This window comes from Schistocerca nitens, chromosome 2 (genome assembly GCF_023898315.1).
Source record: "Schistocerca nitens isolate TAMUIC-IGC-003100 chromosome 2, iqSchNite1.1, whole genome shotgun sequence".
Taxonomy (NCBI): Eukaryota; Metazoa; Arthropoda; class Insecta; order Orthoptera; family Acrididae; genus Schistocerca; species Schistocerca nitens.
This window is the reverse complement of record NC_064615.1, coordinates 271,885,084-271,902,682: the sequence shown is the minus strand read 5'-3', so window position 1 is coordinate 271,902,682 and position 17,599 is coordinate 271,885,084. Positions and strand designations below refer to the sequence as shown.

The 17,599-nt window shown below is 39.9% G+C and overlaps 1 protein-coding gene across 3 annotated transcripts in view; it reads left to right on the top strand.

Moving 5' to 3' along the window:
* LOC126236017 (actin-related protein 2-B) overlaps window positions 1-17,599 on the top strand; it is a 77,347-nt gene that overhangs the window by 55,278 nt on the left and 4,470 nt on the right. For all 3 annotated transcript variants that reach the window (XM_049945032.1, XM_049945033.1, XM_049945031.1), the window contains one exon: window positions 17,013-17,197. In XM_049945032.1, coding sequence (XP_049800989.1) covers window positions 17,013-17,197 — 185 coding nt within the window. The remainder of the gene's footprint in view (window positions 1-17,012; window positions 17,198-17,599) is intronic.

The following is a 17,599-nucleotide window of genomic DNA, read 5'->3' as shown; positions in this document are numbered from 1 at the left end:
CAAGAAGCATTGTACCCCAGACCATGTTTTCAAAAATAAATTTAATGAAATTTTACATAGCCACCCAGATTTTATTACCGTCTACACGAATGGTTCTAAGCAAGGAGATGTTTTCGGTTGTTGTGTCATGTTCCCCGACACTGTCCTCAGGATAGGGCTCCCAGAGCAGTTTTCAGTTTATTATGTGGAATTGTTTGCTATCCTTAGGGCAGTGGAGCAGATGAGATGGCGCCATGACAAATTTATTATCTGCCCCGATTCTCAAAGTGCCCTTCTCACTGTTGGACAGATGTACCCAGCAGATCGGATGGTGCAACAAGTGCAGGACACTCTCCTTCTCTTGTACAGGCAAAACAAGGAAACCATTGTTTGCTGGGTTCCAGGGCACATAGGCATCGAGGGAAACAAACTCACTGATGCTGCTGCTAAGGAGGCTTGCTCCTTTCCTCCTCCTGCTCGCTGTTCAGTCCCTCTGCGGGCTGTCACTTCATTTGTGACTAGGAAGGCCATATGTTGGTGGGAGTCCCAGTGGCTGGTAGTGAGGAACAATAAATTACATTCCATCAAGACTTAAGTGCGACCATGGATCACCTCCTCCTGCTCGCGTCGGTGTGAAGAAGTAGCACTTACTCGGCTTAAGAGTGAGACATTATCCACTGACACATGGCTTCCTCTTATGTTGGGAGGAGCCCCCAGTATGTCAGAGATGCGGGACACAGCTGTCAGTGCAACATCTGTTAACTGAGTGTGTTTTATATGACGATCTGAGGGTTGAACTGGGTCTCCCATAGGATCTTCCCTCTATTTTAACCGATAATGAGGCGAGTGTCGTTCGTGTCTTAAAATTTTGTGGGGTGTCCGGAATTCTTCCCAAAATACTTGTTGTGAGATCTTAATGTATCACATAGTGACTGGATCACGTATTACTTCTAAGTCGTCATCCAGTCTCATCATCATAATCATCATCAAGAAAGATACAGTGTTCCTTTGGATATGCTTGCATGCTCAAAGGAACAGCCGTTATGAAATGCATTCATAGTTGCGAATATGAACAGCCGTCAGTTGTATGTACTCCACTAAAATCCAGAGTTGAAACAATCCCGAAACACTGTTGTTAATCTTTCCACCAAAATCCTAAGCCCCCACAGAAGTTTGTCCTATCCAAAGGCCTTACCTGCAGTCCTACACCCAAATTCAACTATGTTGGGCTTGTGATTCCTGCAATGTAAACATTTCCTTGCCACATATTCCTCCAACCAAAGCCAATCTAATCTCAACATTGAATCTTGCCTCTCCCAGTTTGTACCATCATCCAACTATAATCATCCCCCTCTCACCTAACCACACCCTGGTCACCTTCCAGGAATTCCTTACCTCAAACTTGGCCTCATGATGCTTTCCCAGCTCCCTTCTTAAGAACACCATCCTTACAGCATAGCAGTGTACAGTTTCAAAACAGACCCTGACCTTATCATCCTACTTCCAGACCAATCTGAACTGGAGCAACTGAACCACATCCTTCACCAGGGCTTTGATTATGTCATAGTACCCTGAAATGAGGGACATCCTACCCAGAATCCTTCCCACCCTTCCTAAAGTGGTCAGTCACCCACCAAACCTACACATCATCTTAGTCCATCTGTATGCCATTCACACTCCCAACCTGTTGCCACAAGGATCATACCCTTGTGGAAAATCTAGATGAAAGACCTGCCCAATCCACCTAGCCAGCACTTCCTATTCCAATCCTGTCACTGGCTTATCCTATCCCACAGAGGCTGGGCAACCAGTGAAAGCACCTGTACTATATGCCAGGTCTGTTGCAACCATTGCGCAGCTTTTTATATTGGTATGACTACCAACCAACTGTCTATCAGTTTCCTTGGCCACCCCCAAACTGTGACCAACAGCGAAGCGGACCACTCTGGGGCACAGCATGCAGTTGAACATAACATACTGGATTTCAAGGGCTGCTTCACAACCCAGGCTATCTGGATCCTTCACTCCAATACCAGCTTCTTGGAACTGTGCAGATGAGAGTTACCCTTAAAACACATTTTGTGTTCCCAAAATTATCCTGTCCTCACCCTCCAGTAATGTACTGTCCCCACACCCTCCACTCTACAGTTGCCTCCCCCTTGCCCTATCTCCTCCTCCCTATTCATGTCCCCTCACCCTCAGCATGCGCCCATCTCTGCCAACAAACCCACCGATCTTTTTCCCGTTTCTGTTCCTCTCCTTTTCGCTCCCCTTCCCCTACCCCCCCTCCTCCTCCCACCACCACAGCCTCCCAACGTTGCGCCTGACAGCCTTGTCTTGCTGCTCTGCCAGACAGATTTTCCAACCTGTACTTTCCATTGTTCGAACTGTGTTTTTAGTCTTGCAAGTGTGTGCACAATCTGGACAAATAAGCAGCTCGGAGTAGATTTAATGCTATACTTCAACAAAACATGTAGTTGTCCTAATGGAAATGCCACGTGTAACACTTTTATGCTGGGAATTGTGCATATGGTATAATGTTACCCCTTTTACAGAATTTGACCGTAATAAATGAATGTAGGACCTTTCTGTACCAAGTTCATTGATTGGTTTGTCTAGTGGTTTTGTGGTTGCCAGCCTATCTAGGCAAAGAAAAGGTTAAGTCTCACAAGGGGAAGGCGTCAGACACAGCCAACCGATTCAGCTCAAATTTGGCAGCTTCCTTGTGTACAACCTAAAATGAAGGGCTCCAAGATATTTTGGCTCAACATCCTCCTGTTTTTGAGAAAATCACCCCTAAAAATTATGAAGAGCCATCAACTCAAAATAGGTGGGATTGATAAATAATCGTAAATAGAGCATTTTTCATCATCAGGTATGGTGTCCACAAATGTGTACGTTTCCAGAAATCAAGGGAAGAAACACTTACAATTGCCCCATATGTATCCTTTTGCCAAGAGTGCCGATAAGGCAACGGCCGAGGTAATTGGCTGGCAAGGGGATAACCTGGAATCAAATCTCGAGGAAACCTAGTGGATGTTATTCTCATTTGTATTTTTTCTTATCTCAATTGATAGGGGTAGGAATGTTGTTAAGGTAAGTAAATCAATAAGGAATGATAAAAAGGTAGGCAAATAAATTTCTCAAACCTCTTGGGATAGTAAACAAGTAAAATGTTACTCTTGGTCACTTTACAATGGCTCTTCCAGTCACTGTTACGTGTCCTCACGTTTCCTCAGACAACTATATAGATGGTACTTGTCATATAAACATTAGAAACAAACATACTCATGGCACCAAGAACATCTAATGAATGCAATCTTTCGCAGATACACTGTTCCTTCCAAAGAGAAGGTGGAAAACAAACTTTGTTTACATTCAAAAAGATGTCTTTTTCTGGAATTAATTGTGATGCGTACCATGCATGCGATATCATTGCCTGAAAAAGTGGTGCTGAAAGTTCCTTATGAATTATGCTGTGAGTTGTTATTGCATCCATGCGTTTGTGCAATTCCCACTGGATTTCCAGAAGCACACTGCAATTCTGAAGCCTCAAAATAAAGTTTTAACCTGGCAGTAGAAATAAACATCACAGGGATGGCATACAGCTGTGCAGTTTGGGGGTATTACTTTTACCTTGCACGTCGGTTGACCCTCTTCATCTGTGAACATGGTGTCATACATTAGAATATTAGTTTGTCCACCCTAGGAATCCAATATTAGCCAAAACTTGTTACCAGCAACGTATGGTTTTAAAACACTCTCAAGAAATGTTCTGTAAATCGCATTTGCCAATTTCCCAGGTTTGGAGCAAGTAGTGTTAACATTTTTCAACGAGTCGGTTAAGCAATTGAGCTCTTCTGTAATCCGAGGATCAAATGTAACATTAATTTCCTGTAAACACAGGAAAACCTTAGGCAACAGTTTTCCAGAGGCTGTGATGGCATATTGCGCCAAGTGTGAATGGGTTAGTTTTTTTTACTACCAGCTGCGACAAGGGTTCATTTTTTTCTCCTTTATGCAGTAACGTGCGTCGAATGTTCACCCAATATTCGCGTGCTGTTTGATCGGTGTTCATCATGTAATCACGATTAAAACTGGTAACAGGTGATGCCCAAGATAATGATACAGCAAACGTAAAACCTTTATTGGTCTTATATGGAAGCACTGCAGTTGCAGCCCACTCCTGGAGTATTCTCGTTGTTACATTCTCATTATGACAACAAGAGTTGACAAATCCGTCTTACTTCCACTTATTTATCACCTGGTATGTGTAGTATCTTGTCACTCCTTTAGCAATATCATTTTCCCACAATTTTAGGTTCTTCTCCCATTTCAGGGCTGTTGTTGCTCCACTCTTTTGCAGTGTTTCTAGATTCCAATGTGGATGATTCCTGGCTATCACTACCGCCTTTACTTTTACTTCAAGAGGTATAGCGCCAAAGTTCACTTGTTTAGTAACCAGTTTGTAATACTCATTGGGTACAGATGAAACACAGATTGCCTGCGACGTGGACATTTTCAAAGTGTTATGACCATTTTGTGATTCACTACTTGTGATTTATTCCACTGAATCACCTTCTGCTTCGCCTTCATGGTATAGTTCCTCAGTACCAACAAAAGTCATTTCATTCATCAGCTACAAAAATCACTCAACAATGGCCACTCCTATCAATCTGGAATGCTGAGAAATAGAACTGCCTGCTTCTGGTAATGCACTGATAATACGACCATCTCGCAACGCTTTCACACACCAAAACACAGCATCGGTAACGTCCCACTTGCCATCGTCTGTGACTATATATTTGTGACTATATATTTCTACAGTGGTTGAAGGGTGTACATCCTCCATTATTCAGATAATGCAACTGAAATATATGCCACAACTAACAATAACTAGTTAGTATGGGATAAACAGAAAAGCTAATTACTACAAACTACATACAGTACAAGTCGTTTGTTACTTATGGAAGATCACTGTGTTTTTTTCACAAAACATATTTTATTCGGCAGATTAACAGTGAAAAGTAGTTAGATGTATCCTCGAGGTTTGCGGCAGCCTAATGATGGAAAACAACTCTTTCCAATTGACTTCTGTAAGGTTCATGCTGGACACCCTCACTCTTCGAGGTTCGCAACTGTGATGTGATGAACAGACAACCAGTACAACATAACTCTCCCCGCGTGCATGCATTTTGTCCTGTGCTTCGCTGTAAACAAGCATCGCGCGATTGGCTGTCTGTGGTCCCTCATGAGGAATTCACACCACTCTTACTCGGAGTTGTTTTCATGTGACAAGGCTTAAGAGTTTAATTCTTTACTAATTCATGTTGTTTGGGAAATTTGTTAGCCTACCTTATTACCATTATTATTCCACGTTGAGTTGAGAACCTTATTAACCTTCCTATCTCCACGAATTCTGATACGAAAAACTACAGTTCAAAAAAATGAAAATCGTATAGTTTCGTCAAGATTCGATCCCATTTTATGTGCTTCCCAGCCAGTTACCTTAGCCGTTGTGCCATCCCCCCCCCCCCCCCTCCCGTTCTTGTTGATCCCTTCCCTCAGTTTTTTTATTACAGAGACCGGCTAGCTCTCTGGCCGAACACTCTGAGCTACCGTGCCGGCATTATTGGCATGCTCAGTGAAAAGCGTTTACCACGTGGGTGCATAAGCGGCAATTGCAAAAGTTTCTTTCCTGGATTTCTGGAAAAGTATGTGTTTGCAGACCCCATTCCTGATGATGAAAAATGCTCTATTTACAGTTATCTATCGATCCCGCCAATTTTGAGTCGATTTCTCATCATGACCTTCAGGGTTGATTTTCACAAAAATGGGAGGGTGTTAGCCAAAACATCTTAGTCCTTCATTTTAGGTAGTAGACAAGCGACATGTGAAGTTTGAAATGAATCAGTTGGCCTTGTCTGAGCCTTTTCACTTCTCAGAGAAGCAGAAGAAGTAAATTTGACCTACTTTCCTGTTGTTCCCTAATATATTGTCAGAAGTAAGTATAAATTTGAGGATATGGTTCTAAGAAAGAGACATGAATCTTGTAGCTACTACACCCCCATATATAGCTGTATAGTTTTGATCTAGAAAAGGCCACAAATTTTTAATTTTTTTTTTTCCTTTTTCTTTTTCTAAAAAAAATTGACGAGAGGGGGGGACCTCTATGTTTGCATTTTGTGTAACCAACAAATTAAATACTTAAATATTCTAATAGCATAATACACACATTTAAATTTATTAAGATACTTTGTTCATATGTCTCTTAATGAACGATCCGTCAAAAGCCAAAGGTAAGCAAGGTGTGGTCACACTATATTGTTATTCAGCAATTTTATGCAACCCTACTTCAGTGTTACTGAACCACATAAGCAATTTTCTCTTCATGACTCTTTGTACTTCACTGAATTTTATTTATAAATGAAAGATTTTTATCTGAACTTCACTCAAAACATGACTCTCTTCCACTTCACTTAATGCCACACACACAAAAAAAGAGAGAGAGAGTAAGAATATTAAAATCGTTAAATTTGTCACAAGGTATCTACTTCAGTACACAAGCAAAACTTCACATGTTATGTAAGTTATACAGTACTTCTACATTTTACTGTAAAAGTTACTTTACAACTATTATTTTCAGACATTTATTCAAAGACAAAAATCAATGCTTGTAGATACTGAATGAAGCACTTCAAATGTTTTTATAACAGGTTTACTTGGAATAATCAAACACCAGGAAAGAACTCTTTATAGGTGGATGATTAGGAATAAAATAAGAGGGTGAACTAAATTTTATGTTTAACACAATAATTAATCAAAAAAAGTTAATTTTCGATTAATGGTTCACACTTCTGCAATTCTAATTATACAGATCGTAACCTGTTGACTGTAAGTGATAAGTGTGGCAGATAGTGATGGTGGCTACACTACCCATGGTACAGCGTAAAGGTTTCTTGAATATGGGCTAATTAATTCTTCTTTGTGTCATTTTAATATCCATAACATAGCCCAACTATTGTACCAAAGCTGTAATAATTTAGCAGTTGTCATCAAAGGATGTTGTGAAACAATTTCCGGGCAAGACATTGCCTGCTCCGTGTGAGTGTTGCTTCTTTCACTGCTGGCTACAGACTGTGTGTTCTCGTTCCCACTCGCTTTACAGGTAGTGCACCAAAAACCCATGCCAACTTTTATACTCTCACAGGAACTTATGTAGAATACAAAAGCAGTTCAGCTTTGTTTTACGTAACACACATCCAACAGGGTACAGCACTTAAATCCAGACTAATTTCAGTTTGAATTTCCTGCCCTGTCATAGTTCCGCCGGATATCGCAATTGGCGTTCTTGAAAACCATAGGCGCCGAATGGAGTACAACCAAAGAGCCAAGATTATCAAAAGTCTTTGCGCTGGGCGTTCGCCCACTGAAATAGTTCGATGTTTGGGTACCCGAGATCAACTGTTTTCGAGACAGTGGCCAAACGTAATGCTTTGAAGAAGTCTAGGAAAGGTTCCACTGACCCACCAAGGAAACCTCATTCAAGGAAACATATGTCACGAACTGTGGCAGTCATCAAAAAGGATCAGGCACTGATTTCGGATGACATAGGGCAGTTGTTGAGGAAATGACATCAGTATCGAATGTCAGTGAGCAAACAATATGTCGGATGGCAGAGGAGGACCTATTACAAGCCATGTAGTCCAAAACTGGTTCTCGGATAACGTTGACATGTTCTGGTCAAAGGACTTCTGACCCCCGAGTAGCCTGGATTTGAACCCGCTCAACTACTTACTATGTTTGAAGCGTAGTTGAAAGAGTACCAGTAAGACGAGGCACCCTAATGTTGCTTTTCTATGCACCGCTATTGAAGCAGCATTTGTGAATATGGACAGTGCTGTTTCACAGAATGCGTGCGATCAGTTCAGGACAAGATTGAAGGCGGTCATTGTGGCTGAGGAGGAAGGGGAGGGGGTTACGTTGAACAATGTTATTCTTGAAAGATACCACTACTTACATGCAAAAGAAATTTCATTTTCATTTGTACTTTGTTTTAATAAATTTACTTTTAAAAACAGTTTCATGTGTCTGGATTTAAGCAATGCACCCTACACACATTGTCGCAAGGCGCGTACCATTTTATACAAATGACAACTTGCATGAATATATAAAATTACACACACAAACATTTTCATTTCGTTAATCTATGACAAAATGTTAGTAAATTATATGTTTCACTTTTTTTTACGTAATTTACAAACATACATTAGCAAAGTACTCTAACATCATATATATCATACTTTTCAAATATTCTTTGCATATCGCAGAAATATTATGACAAATTTTAAATGCAAAAAGTTTTTATAAATTTAGATGACTGAGTAATAGTGGTATATAGAGACTGCCAAAGTTTCTTTAAGCAAAAGACAAATCCAGGAGATGAATGTATATGCATTAAGACCTATGTGTGCGACAGTGGACTTGACAGTCAAATCAGTTTTCTCCTCCATACCACCAACATTGGTTGCAAGTAAATTTTCACCATAGATTGAAGTTCATCACTTGAGGCCAGCTGACAGTGCCTAATTATGTCTTCGCAATATTGAAATCACCATCTCCACTGGTGATGTAATAGGCAGTTCAAAGAAAGGGATAAAACTGCTACAGGGGAAGATTTAAACCTCTCAGATCAGATTTTGAGTAGTGATCCAGATGGTGCTCCAAGCAGGATATGGTGGATATTGAAGTCTGCTGGAAGGAGCCAGCAACTCCACTGAATGACCTCCAAAAATGTCACAGCATCCCCACCTAGATAGAAGATATTACAAAAATACCGTCTCGCCAGTAACTTGGCTTGTGCTTCACTTGGGAATTCAACTGGATTTGAGATAAATATGAGAAATTTAAATTTCTATCCCAGGGAAGAATTGTGTACTTGTGTTTATAAGAACATGCCTTTAAATTCACTGATACTCCTGCACTAAGGTCCTATAGCTTCCACAGGAAGTATGATCTTAGTGGGAAGAGACCTAGAAGACACGTAAATGTAGAAATTGAATAAGAATGTAGGGAAGTCTGCAAAGAGAAAGAAAGTCTTGTTGCTAGGTAGTTCACATGCTAGGGGTGTGGGCCAACTTCTGCAGGATGAATTAGGGTCAGAATACCAGGTCACAAGTTTTTTCAAACCTAGTGCTGGACTGGGGCAGGTTACAGAGGACCTTGCCGTTGGTGGGGAGGCTTGCGTGCCTCAGCGATACAGATAGCCGTACCGTAGGTGCAACCACAACGGAGGGGTATCTGTTGAGAGGCCAGACAAACGTGTGGTTCCTGAAGAGGGGCAGCAGCCTTTTCAGTAGTTGCAAGGGCAACAGTCTGGATGATTGACTGATCTGGCCTTGTAACAATAACCAAAACGGCCTTGCTGTGCTGGTACTGCGAACGGCTGAAAGCAAGGGGAAACTATGGCCGTAATTTTTCCCGAGGGCATGCAGCTTTACTGTGTGATTAAATAATGATGGCGTCCTCTTGGGTAAAATATTCCAGAGGTAAAATAGCCCCCCTTTCGGATCTCCGGGCAGGGACTACTCAAGAGGATGTCGTTATCAGGAGAAAGCTGGCGTTCTACAGATTGGAGTGTGGAATGTCAGATCCCTTAATCGGGCAGGTAGGTTAGAAAATTTAAAAAGGGAAATGGATAGCTTAAAGTTAGATATAGTGGGAATTAGTGAAGTTCGGTGGCAGGAGGAACAAGACTTCTGGTCAGGTGACTACAGGGTTATAAACACAAAATCAAATAGGGGTAATGCAGGAGTAGGTTTAACAATGAATAGGAAAATAGGAATGCGGGTAAGCTACTACAAACAGCATAGTGAACGCATTATTGTGGCCAAGATAGATACGAAGCCCACACCTACTACAGTAGTACAAGTTTATATGCCAACTAGCTCTGCAGATGACGAAGAAATTGAAGAAATGTATGATGAAATAAAAGAAATTATTCAGATAGTGAAGGGTGACGAAAATTTAATAGTCATGGGTGACTGGAATTCGGTAGTAGGAAAAGGGAGAGAAGGAAACGTAGTAGGTGAATATGGACTGGGGCTAAGAAATGAAAGAGGAAGCCGCCTGGTAGAATTTTGCACAGAGCACAACTTAATCATAGCTAACACTTGGTTTAAGAATCATGAAAGAAGGTTGTATACATGGAAGAACCCTGGAGATACTAAAAGGTATCAGATAGATTATATAATAAGACAGAGATTTAGGAACCAGGTTTTAAATTGTAAGACATTTCCAGGGGCAGATGTGGACTCTGACCACAATCTATTGGTTATGACCTGTAGATTAAAACTGAAGAAACTGCAAAAAGGTGGGAATTTAAGGAGATGGGACCTGGATAAACTGAAAGAACCAGAGGTTGTACAGAGTTTCAGGGAGAGCATAAGGAAACAATTGACAGGAATGGGGGAAAGAAATACAATAGAAGAAGAATGGGTAGCTTTGAGGGATGAAGTAGTGAAGGCAGCAGAGGATCAAGTAGGTAAAAAGATGAGGGCTAGTAGAAATCCTTGGGTAACAGAAGAAATATTGAATTTAATTGACGAAAGGAGAAAATATAAAAATGCAGTAAATGAAGCAGGCAAAAAGGAATACAAATGTCTCAAAAATGATATCGACAGGAAGTGCAAAATGACTAAGCAGGGATGGCTAGAGGACAAATGTAAGGATGTAGAGGTTTATCTCGCTAGGGGTAACATAGATACTGCCTAAAGGAAAATTAAAGAGACCTTTGGAGATAAGAGAACCACTTGTATGAACATAAAGAGCTCAGATGGAAACCCAGTTCTAAGCAAAGAAGGGAAAGCAGAAAGGTGGAAGGAGTCTATATAGAGGGTCTATACAAGGTCGATGTACTTGAGGACAATATTATGGAAATGGAAGAGGATGTAGATGAAGATGAAATGGGAGATACGATACTGCGTGAAGAGTTTGACAGAGCACTGAAAGACCTGAGTTGAAACAAGGCCCCTGGAGTAGACAACATTCCATTGGAACTACTGACGGCCTTGGGAGAGCCAGTCCTGACAAAACTCTACCATCTGGTGAGCAAGATCTATGAAACAGGCGAAATACCCTCAGACTTCAAGAAGAATATAATAAGTCCAATCCCAAAGAAAGCAGGTGTTGACAGATGTGAAAATTACTGAACAATCAGTTTAATAAGCCACAGCTGCAAAATACTAACACGAATTCTTTACAGACGAATGGAAAAACTAGTAGAAGCCGACCTCGGGGAAGATCTGTTTGGATTCCGTAGAAATACTGGAACACGTGAGGCAATACTGACCTTACGACTTATCTTAGAAGAAAGATTTAGGAAAGGCAAACCTACGTTTCTAGCATTTGTAGACTTAGAGAGAGCTTTTGACAATGTTGACTGGAATACTCTCTTTCAAATTCTAAAGGTGGCAGGGGTAAAATACAGGGAGCGAAAGGCTATTTACAATTTGTACAGAAACCAGATGGCAGTTACAAGAGTCGAGGGACATGAAAGGGAAGCAGTGGTTGGGAAGGGAGTAAGACAGGGTTGTAGCCTCTCCCCGATGTTATTCAATCTGTATATTGAGCAAGCAGTAAAGGAAACAAAAGAAAAATTCGGAGTAGGTATTAAAATCCATGGAGAAGAAATAAAAACTTTCGAGGTTCACCGATGACATTGTAATTCTGTCAGAGACAGCAAAGGACTTGGAAGAGCAGTTGAATGGAATGGACAGTGTCTTGAAAGGAGGATATAAGATGAACATCAACAAAAGCAAAACGAGGATCATGGAATGTAGTCGAATTAAGTCGGGTGATGCTGAGGGAATTAGATTAGGAAATGAGACACTTAAAGTAGTAAAGGAGTTTTGCTATTTGGGGAGCAAAATAACTGATGATGGTCAAAGTAGAGAGGAAATAAAATGTAGACTGGCAATGGCAAGGAAAGTGTTTCTGAAGAAGAGAAATTTGTTAACATCGAGTATAGATTTAAGTGTCAGGAAGTCATTTCTGAGAGTATTTGTATGGAGTGTAGCCATGTATGGAAGTGAAACATGGACGATAAATAGTTTGGAAAATAAGAGAATAGAAGCTTTTGAAATGTGGTGCTACAGAAGAATGCTGAAGATTACATGGGTAGATCACATAACTAATGAGGAGGTATTGAATAGGATTGGGGAGAAGAGAAGTTTGTGACACAACTTGACCAGAAGAAGGGATCGGTTGGTAGGACATGTTCTGAGGCATCAAGGGATCACCAATTTAGTATTGGAGGGCAGCATGGAGGGTAAAAATCGTAGAGGGAGACCAAGAGATGAATACACTAAGCAGATTCAGAAGGATGTAGGTTTCAGTAGGTACTGGGAGATGAAGAAGCTTGCACAGGATAGAGTAGCATGGAGAGCTGCATCAAACCAGTCTCAGGGCTGAAGACCACAATAACTACAACAACATGTAGAGGCTTTACTAAGGAAGATACTGTGGTTATTGTGGGTGGGCCGGGCAACAGTATTGACAGAGATCCGGGGTACAGCATAGAGTGTGACCTGGCAAAGATTGCATCAACATCGAGACCATACCAGTGTTCGGTTTGTGTCGGTTCTGGAGCGCCATGACCAACCTCATTTGAGCTCTTCTGTCAGGAGAGTTAATTTGGAGTTGGAACATCTACTTGGATCTGGTGCAGGATCACACATTGGTGTGGTTCCTGTTGATTCACTCTGTAGGTGGGACTATACTAGACATGGCCTACACCTCAACAAGAAAGGGAAGGGTAAACTGGCTGGTCTGATAGCAGGAAATTTAAAGGGGGGAGGAACTACATCTCATGGTGGAAACTCTTTTTTAGTGTAAGATCAGTGTCCAGTGGGAAACTCAGCCAGGCAAGTACTAAATATGTTAAAAAAGTTCAAGATACTCACAAAAGTGAAGTGAAAAATAATGTTAGTATATTTCATCAAAATATCGGGGGATTGAAGAAGAAAATTGATGAGCTTCTGCTTTGTTTAGAAGATATAGAAACTGAGAATGTAATAGATGTACTATGCCTGTCTGAGCATCACATTGTCACTGATATGCAAAAGGTTAGCATCAATGGGTACAAATTAGCTGCACATGTAAGTAGAGATAATATGATGAGAGGAGGAGTTGCCATATATGTCAAAAGCTTCCACAGTGCAAAAAATGTAGAAACTAAAAAATTTTGTGTAGAGCAACATATGGAAGCATATGCCATTGAACTTAAAGTAAATGATGGCACTTTCATATTTGTAACAGTGTATAGGTCCCCCTCAGGGAATTTCCAGCTATTTCTAGAAAACTTGGATGCTTTGTTGTGCTATCTGTCAGATGGAGGGGAAGCAAATTATCATTTGTGGGGATTTCAATGTTGATTTCCTGAAAGAGTGTAATAGGAAGAATGACCTTGTAGTATTACTCAGTTCTTTCAATTTGAGTTCCGCCATTGATTTTCCTGCTCGGATAACAAAGAACAGCAGTACATTGATAGATAACTTTTTTATAGACCAAGATAAGTTTAAGGACATAAATGCTTATCTTGTTGAGAATGGACGTTCAGATCATGGTGCACAGCTAGTTACAGTACATGACATAGCTCCATGCAGTATATCAAATCAGACTTTCAAAGCAGTGCGTTCAATTAACAATATAAATATTGCAAACTTCAGGGAAAGCCTGCAGCAGCTAGACTGGGATGAAGTGTGTAATGAACCCGATGCAAACTTGAAATATAACTTATTTCACGATACATTTTTAAGGGTATTTGAAAATTGTTTTCCCAAGAAAATAGTTAAACATAATTCCAAGAAAACATATAAAAAACCTTGGCTAACTAAAGGAATAAGAATATCTTGCAACCGTAAAAGAGAATTGTATCTAACAGCAAGAGGGAGTACTGACCCCGAAGTTGTTCAATATTATAAAAACTATTGTGCGTACTAAGAAAAGTTATTAAAAACTCCAGAAGCATGTGTATCATGTCTGAGATCAGTAACTCTAATAATAAAATTAAAGCAATTTGGAATATTATTGAAAGGGAAACAGGGCAACCAAGAGCACAGGAAGACTTTAGTGCCATAAAACTGAATGACAAGTGTACTAACAAACAATCAGAAATTGAAAATATTTTCAATAATCATTTTTTAAATGTTATGGAGAAAATAGGATCTAGATCTTCACTAGAAGAGGCAAGGCTACTAATAGAAGAGGGCATACCTGTGCAGTTTGAAACAACTGTAATTCCACCAACCTCTCCCTCTGAAATCAGCAAAATAATAAACTCACTGAAAAGTAAAAGCTCTTACGGAATTGATGGCATTTCTAGCAAGGTACTTAAAGCTTGTTCCCCACAGACAAGTAGGATTCTCAGCCATGTATGTAATAGCTCTTTGGAGCAGGGTGTTTTCCCCGATAGACTGAAATATGCCATCGAAAACCATTGCATAAAAAGGGGGATACGTCAGAAGTTAACAACTACCGCCCAATCTCTCTTCTGACAGCTCTATCAAAAAATTTTGAGAAAGTAATGTACTCAAGAGTAGCCTTCCATATTTGTAAAAATAAAGTACTAAAAAAATGTCAGTTTGGTTTTCAGAAAGGCTTTTCAACAGAAAATGCTATATACGCTTTCACTGATCAAATATTAAATGCTCTGAATAACCGGACATCACCCATTGGTATTTTTTGTGATCTCTCAAAGGCCTTTGATTGTGTAAATCATGGAATTCTTTTAGATAAGCTAAATCATTATGGTTTGAGTGGGGCAGTGCACAAATGGTTTAATTCATACTTAACTGGAAGAATGCAGAAAATTGAAATAAGTGGTTCATGTAATGTTAAAACAACAGCTGATTCCTCAAACTGGGGGGGGGGGGGGGGGCTATCAAGTACGGGGTCCCACAGGGTTCGGTCTTAGGTCCTTTACTGTTCTTGATATACATTAATGACTTACCATTCCACAACAACAACAACTTAAAAATTAGTGTCGTGCAATATTTTGTGTAATGTAAATCTTGTACAGACATCTTTTATTAACCTGACATGTTCCACATCATTACGAAGTGTCATATTCATGATCTATGGAACAAGTATTAATCTAATCTCTAATCTAATGGAGCAGAGCACTCTTTGCCACTTTTGTGGAATCGTCCTCTGATATTGATCTTTTATTACACTCCCCTCCACCATGCTTAGTGGGAAGTAGTCAATGATTTGCTTTCCAGCAACCATTTCCTGACATGGATACACCTAAGAGAGAGCAGTAGCCTTGAAAGTGTAGGACAATGTGGGCACTCAGAAAGACAAGCTGAATGTCGTACAGTCCGGTAACTTTATTTGAATAAATAAAGAGTAGACACAGTTAAAGTGCCAGCTAACTGCTGAGTAGTTTGTTAATGCTCTCTGAACCAGCAAATCACCACTGAGAATACTGAGGACAACCAATACTACCAGTGACAAAGTTTTCAAATCGCCCTGTCTCATTGTGGGAGCAGAATTCAGCACTGCCTATGGCACAAGACTTACAAAATGTCCTGCTTATCTTTTAACTTGTTTCCACAAGTTGGTTTAGGTGTTACCTAGGAGGAGTTTTCTTCAGAAGGCACGTGGTACTACGTATGGGATCCTCTTCTTATCAAATGATGATACTGAATTGTGAAATCTTTTCAGATAGTTTTATTAAACAAGAGAATGATTTCCCTCAAGATAATGTTGCAAGTGTGGAACTGTGAACTGTACATTGTCCACAGAAAGGGGCCCTGTTCGGTACTTCTTATTTTTCAATGTTTTGCTCTTTGTGTAGCCTCCAACCAACCACATGGCAGTTTCTGTTAGCAACTAAATAAAAATTGTGCGAGTTCTTTTTAACCATTCATGAAATTTTTATTTTCTAGAAATTAGAATCAAGGGGCTGTTTTAAATTTTAACTATTTAATGAGAAAGAATACTTTGATCTAAGTTGGTCTCCGTCGAAATGGTGGGGCATGGGAAGAATCAGCAGTAGTAGTGAGGGTTCCATTGGCAGTGGCTGCATCTGATACACAAGTGCATAAATCCCTCGTTTATCTCTTCTGATGTAAATTTAAGTGGATCACACTAGCTCATATGTGTATGAGTAGTCTGAAACATACTGAGTAATAGTTAATAGTTGCCCCCCAAGAGTGCATCATTTGTGTGTGGATGAACATATCTTAGATGAGTCCTGTCAAAGGATTTTTATTTTCCCAGTGATAAGCTTATGATGTTTGTCCTATCTTTTGGAGATACGAAACCACAATACCTCAAAGCACTCAGAACATTAAAAACTGGTCTCAATACCTTGGCCATAGGCAAAATTTGGCAGCTGCATCTTTATAGAACTTCTTATGGATTTGGTTTGTGATTATGGATCTACTTTCTATTCTGCTTGAAGACCTCAATGCAGTACACCATGTAGTAGTCATGTTGGACACAGTGGCATTTATATCCAGCCTCATCCCCATCAATGAGGATCTCCTCTTTATGTAACATGAGTACAAAATTTATTGTATTCTTCATTCACTTGCACCTCATGTCTTCGCTAAACCGCCTGTAGAACAGTTTTTCAGTAACTGTTCGTAGGGAATGATGCCTTTTGAGACTGATGCACACACAAAAATGGAAACTACTACTGTAGGTAAACACAAAAACACATCACTCTATAAGAGATTAAAATATTTACCACATACAGGTATTGAGTCTCAGGCAGGCACAATGAAAAGTCTGCTAAACATTTAAGCTTTTGGACAAAAAAGTCATTCTTGGAGATTATAAAATACCCACATTCACAAAGCACAACTCCCCTCACCTCCTCCTTCATCAGTAGCAGCTCCATTGAATGTATTGCCATATATGAAACAAATCAGAATAGGAATCTCTCATCGTAGAACTGTGTTAAAACATTTGTGTTAATATATAAGAAAGGTAACTGGACTATATATACAACTTTTCTTTTACAGGAATTGCTGAGTTGGTTTTTAATACAATCCAGGCTGCCGACATTGATATGCGCACAGAATTATACAAACACATAGTGTTATCTGGTGGGTCAACCATGTACCCAGGTTTACCAAGCAGACTGGAAAGGGAAATCAAGCAGCTGTACCTTGAACGAGTTCTTAAGAATGACATTGACAAATTATCTGTAAGTTACTTATAATTAAGCATAACACTAGACTATAGAAATAAATACATGAAAGTATGCACAGAACATCTGTAGAGTTGGGAAGTTGGAAAGAGGTACTGGTAGTTTGTAGCTGTGGCTTGTGCCTAGGTAGTTTGGTGTGTGCAACACTTAGTTTTAACATGTCATTTTTTGTGGTAATAGAAAGCAGATTAAAGAAAAATCTGGATAGCTTGTGCATTTGGGGACCTAGAGAAGATCTTTGGTAATGTAAGGTGGATTAACATTCATTATCATTGGAAGATTAATACAGAAATCCACTGATGATGTAAAACAGCTACAATAAAAGTGTAAGGTCAAGAAAGAAAACTTCTTAATAAGAAGGGTTAAATATGGTGTTGCAGCCTATCACCACTATTGTTC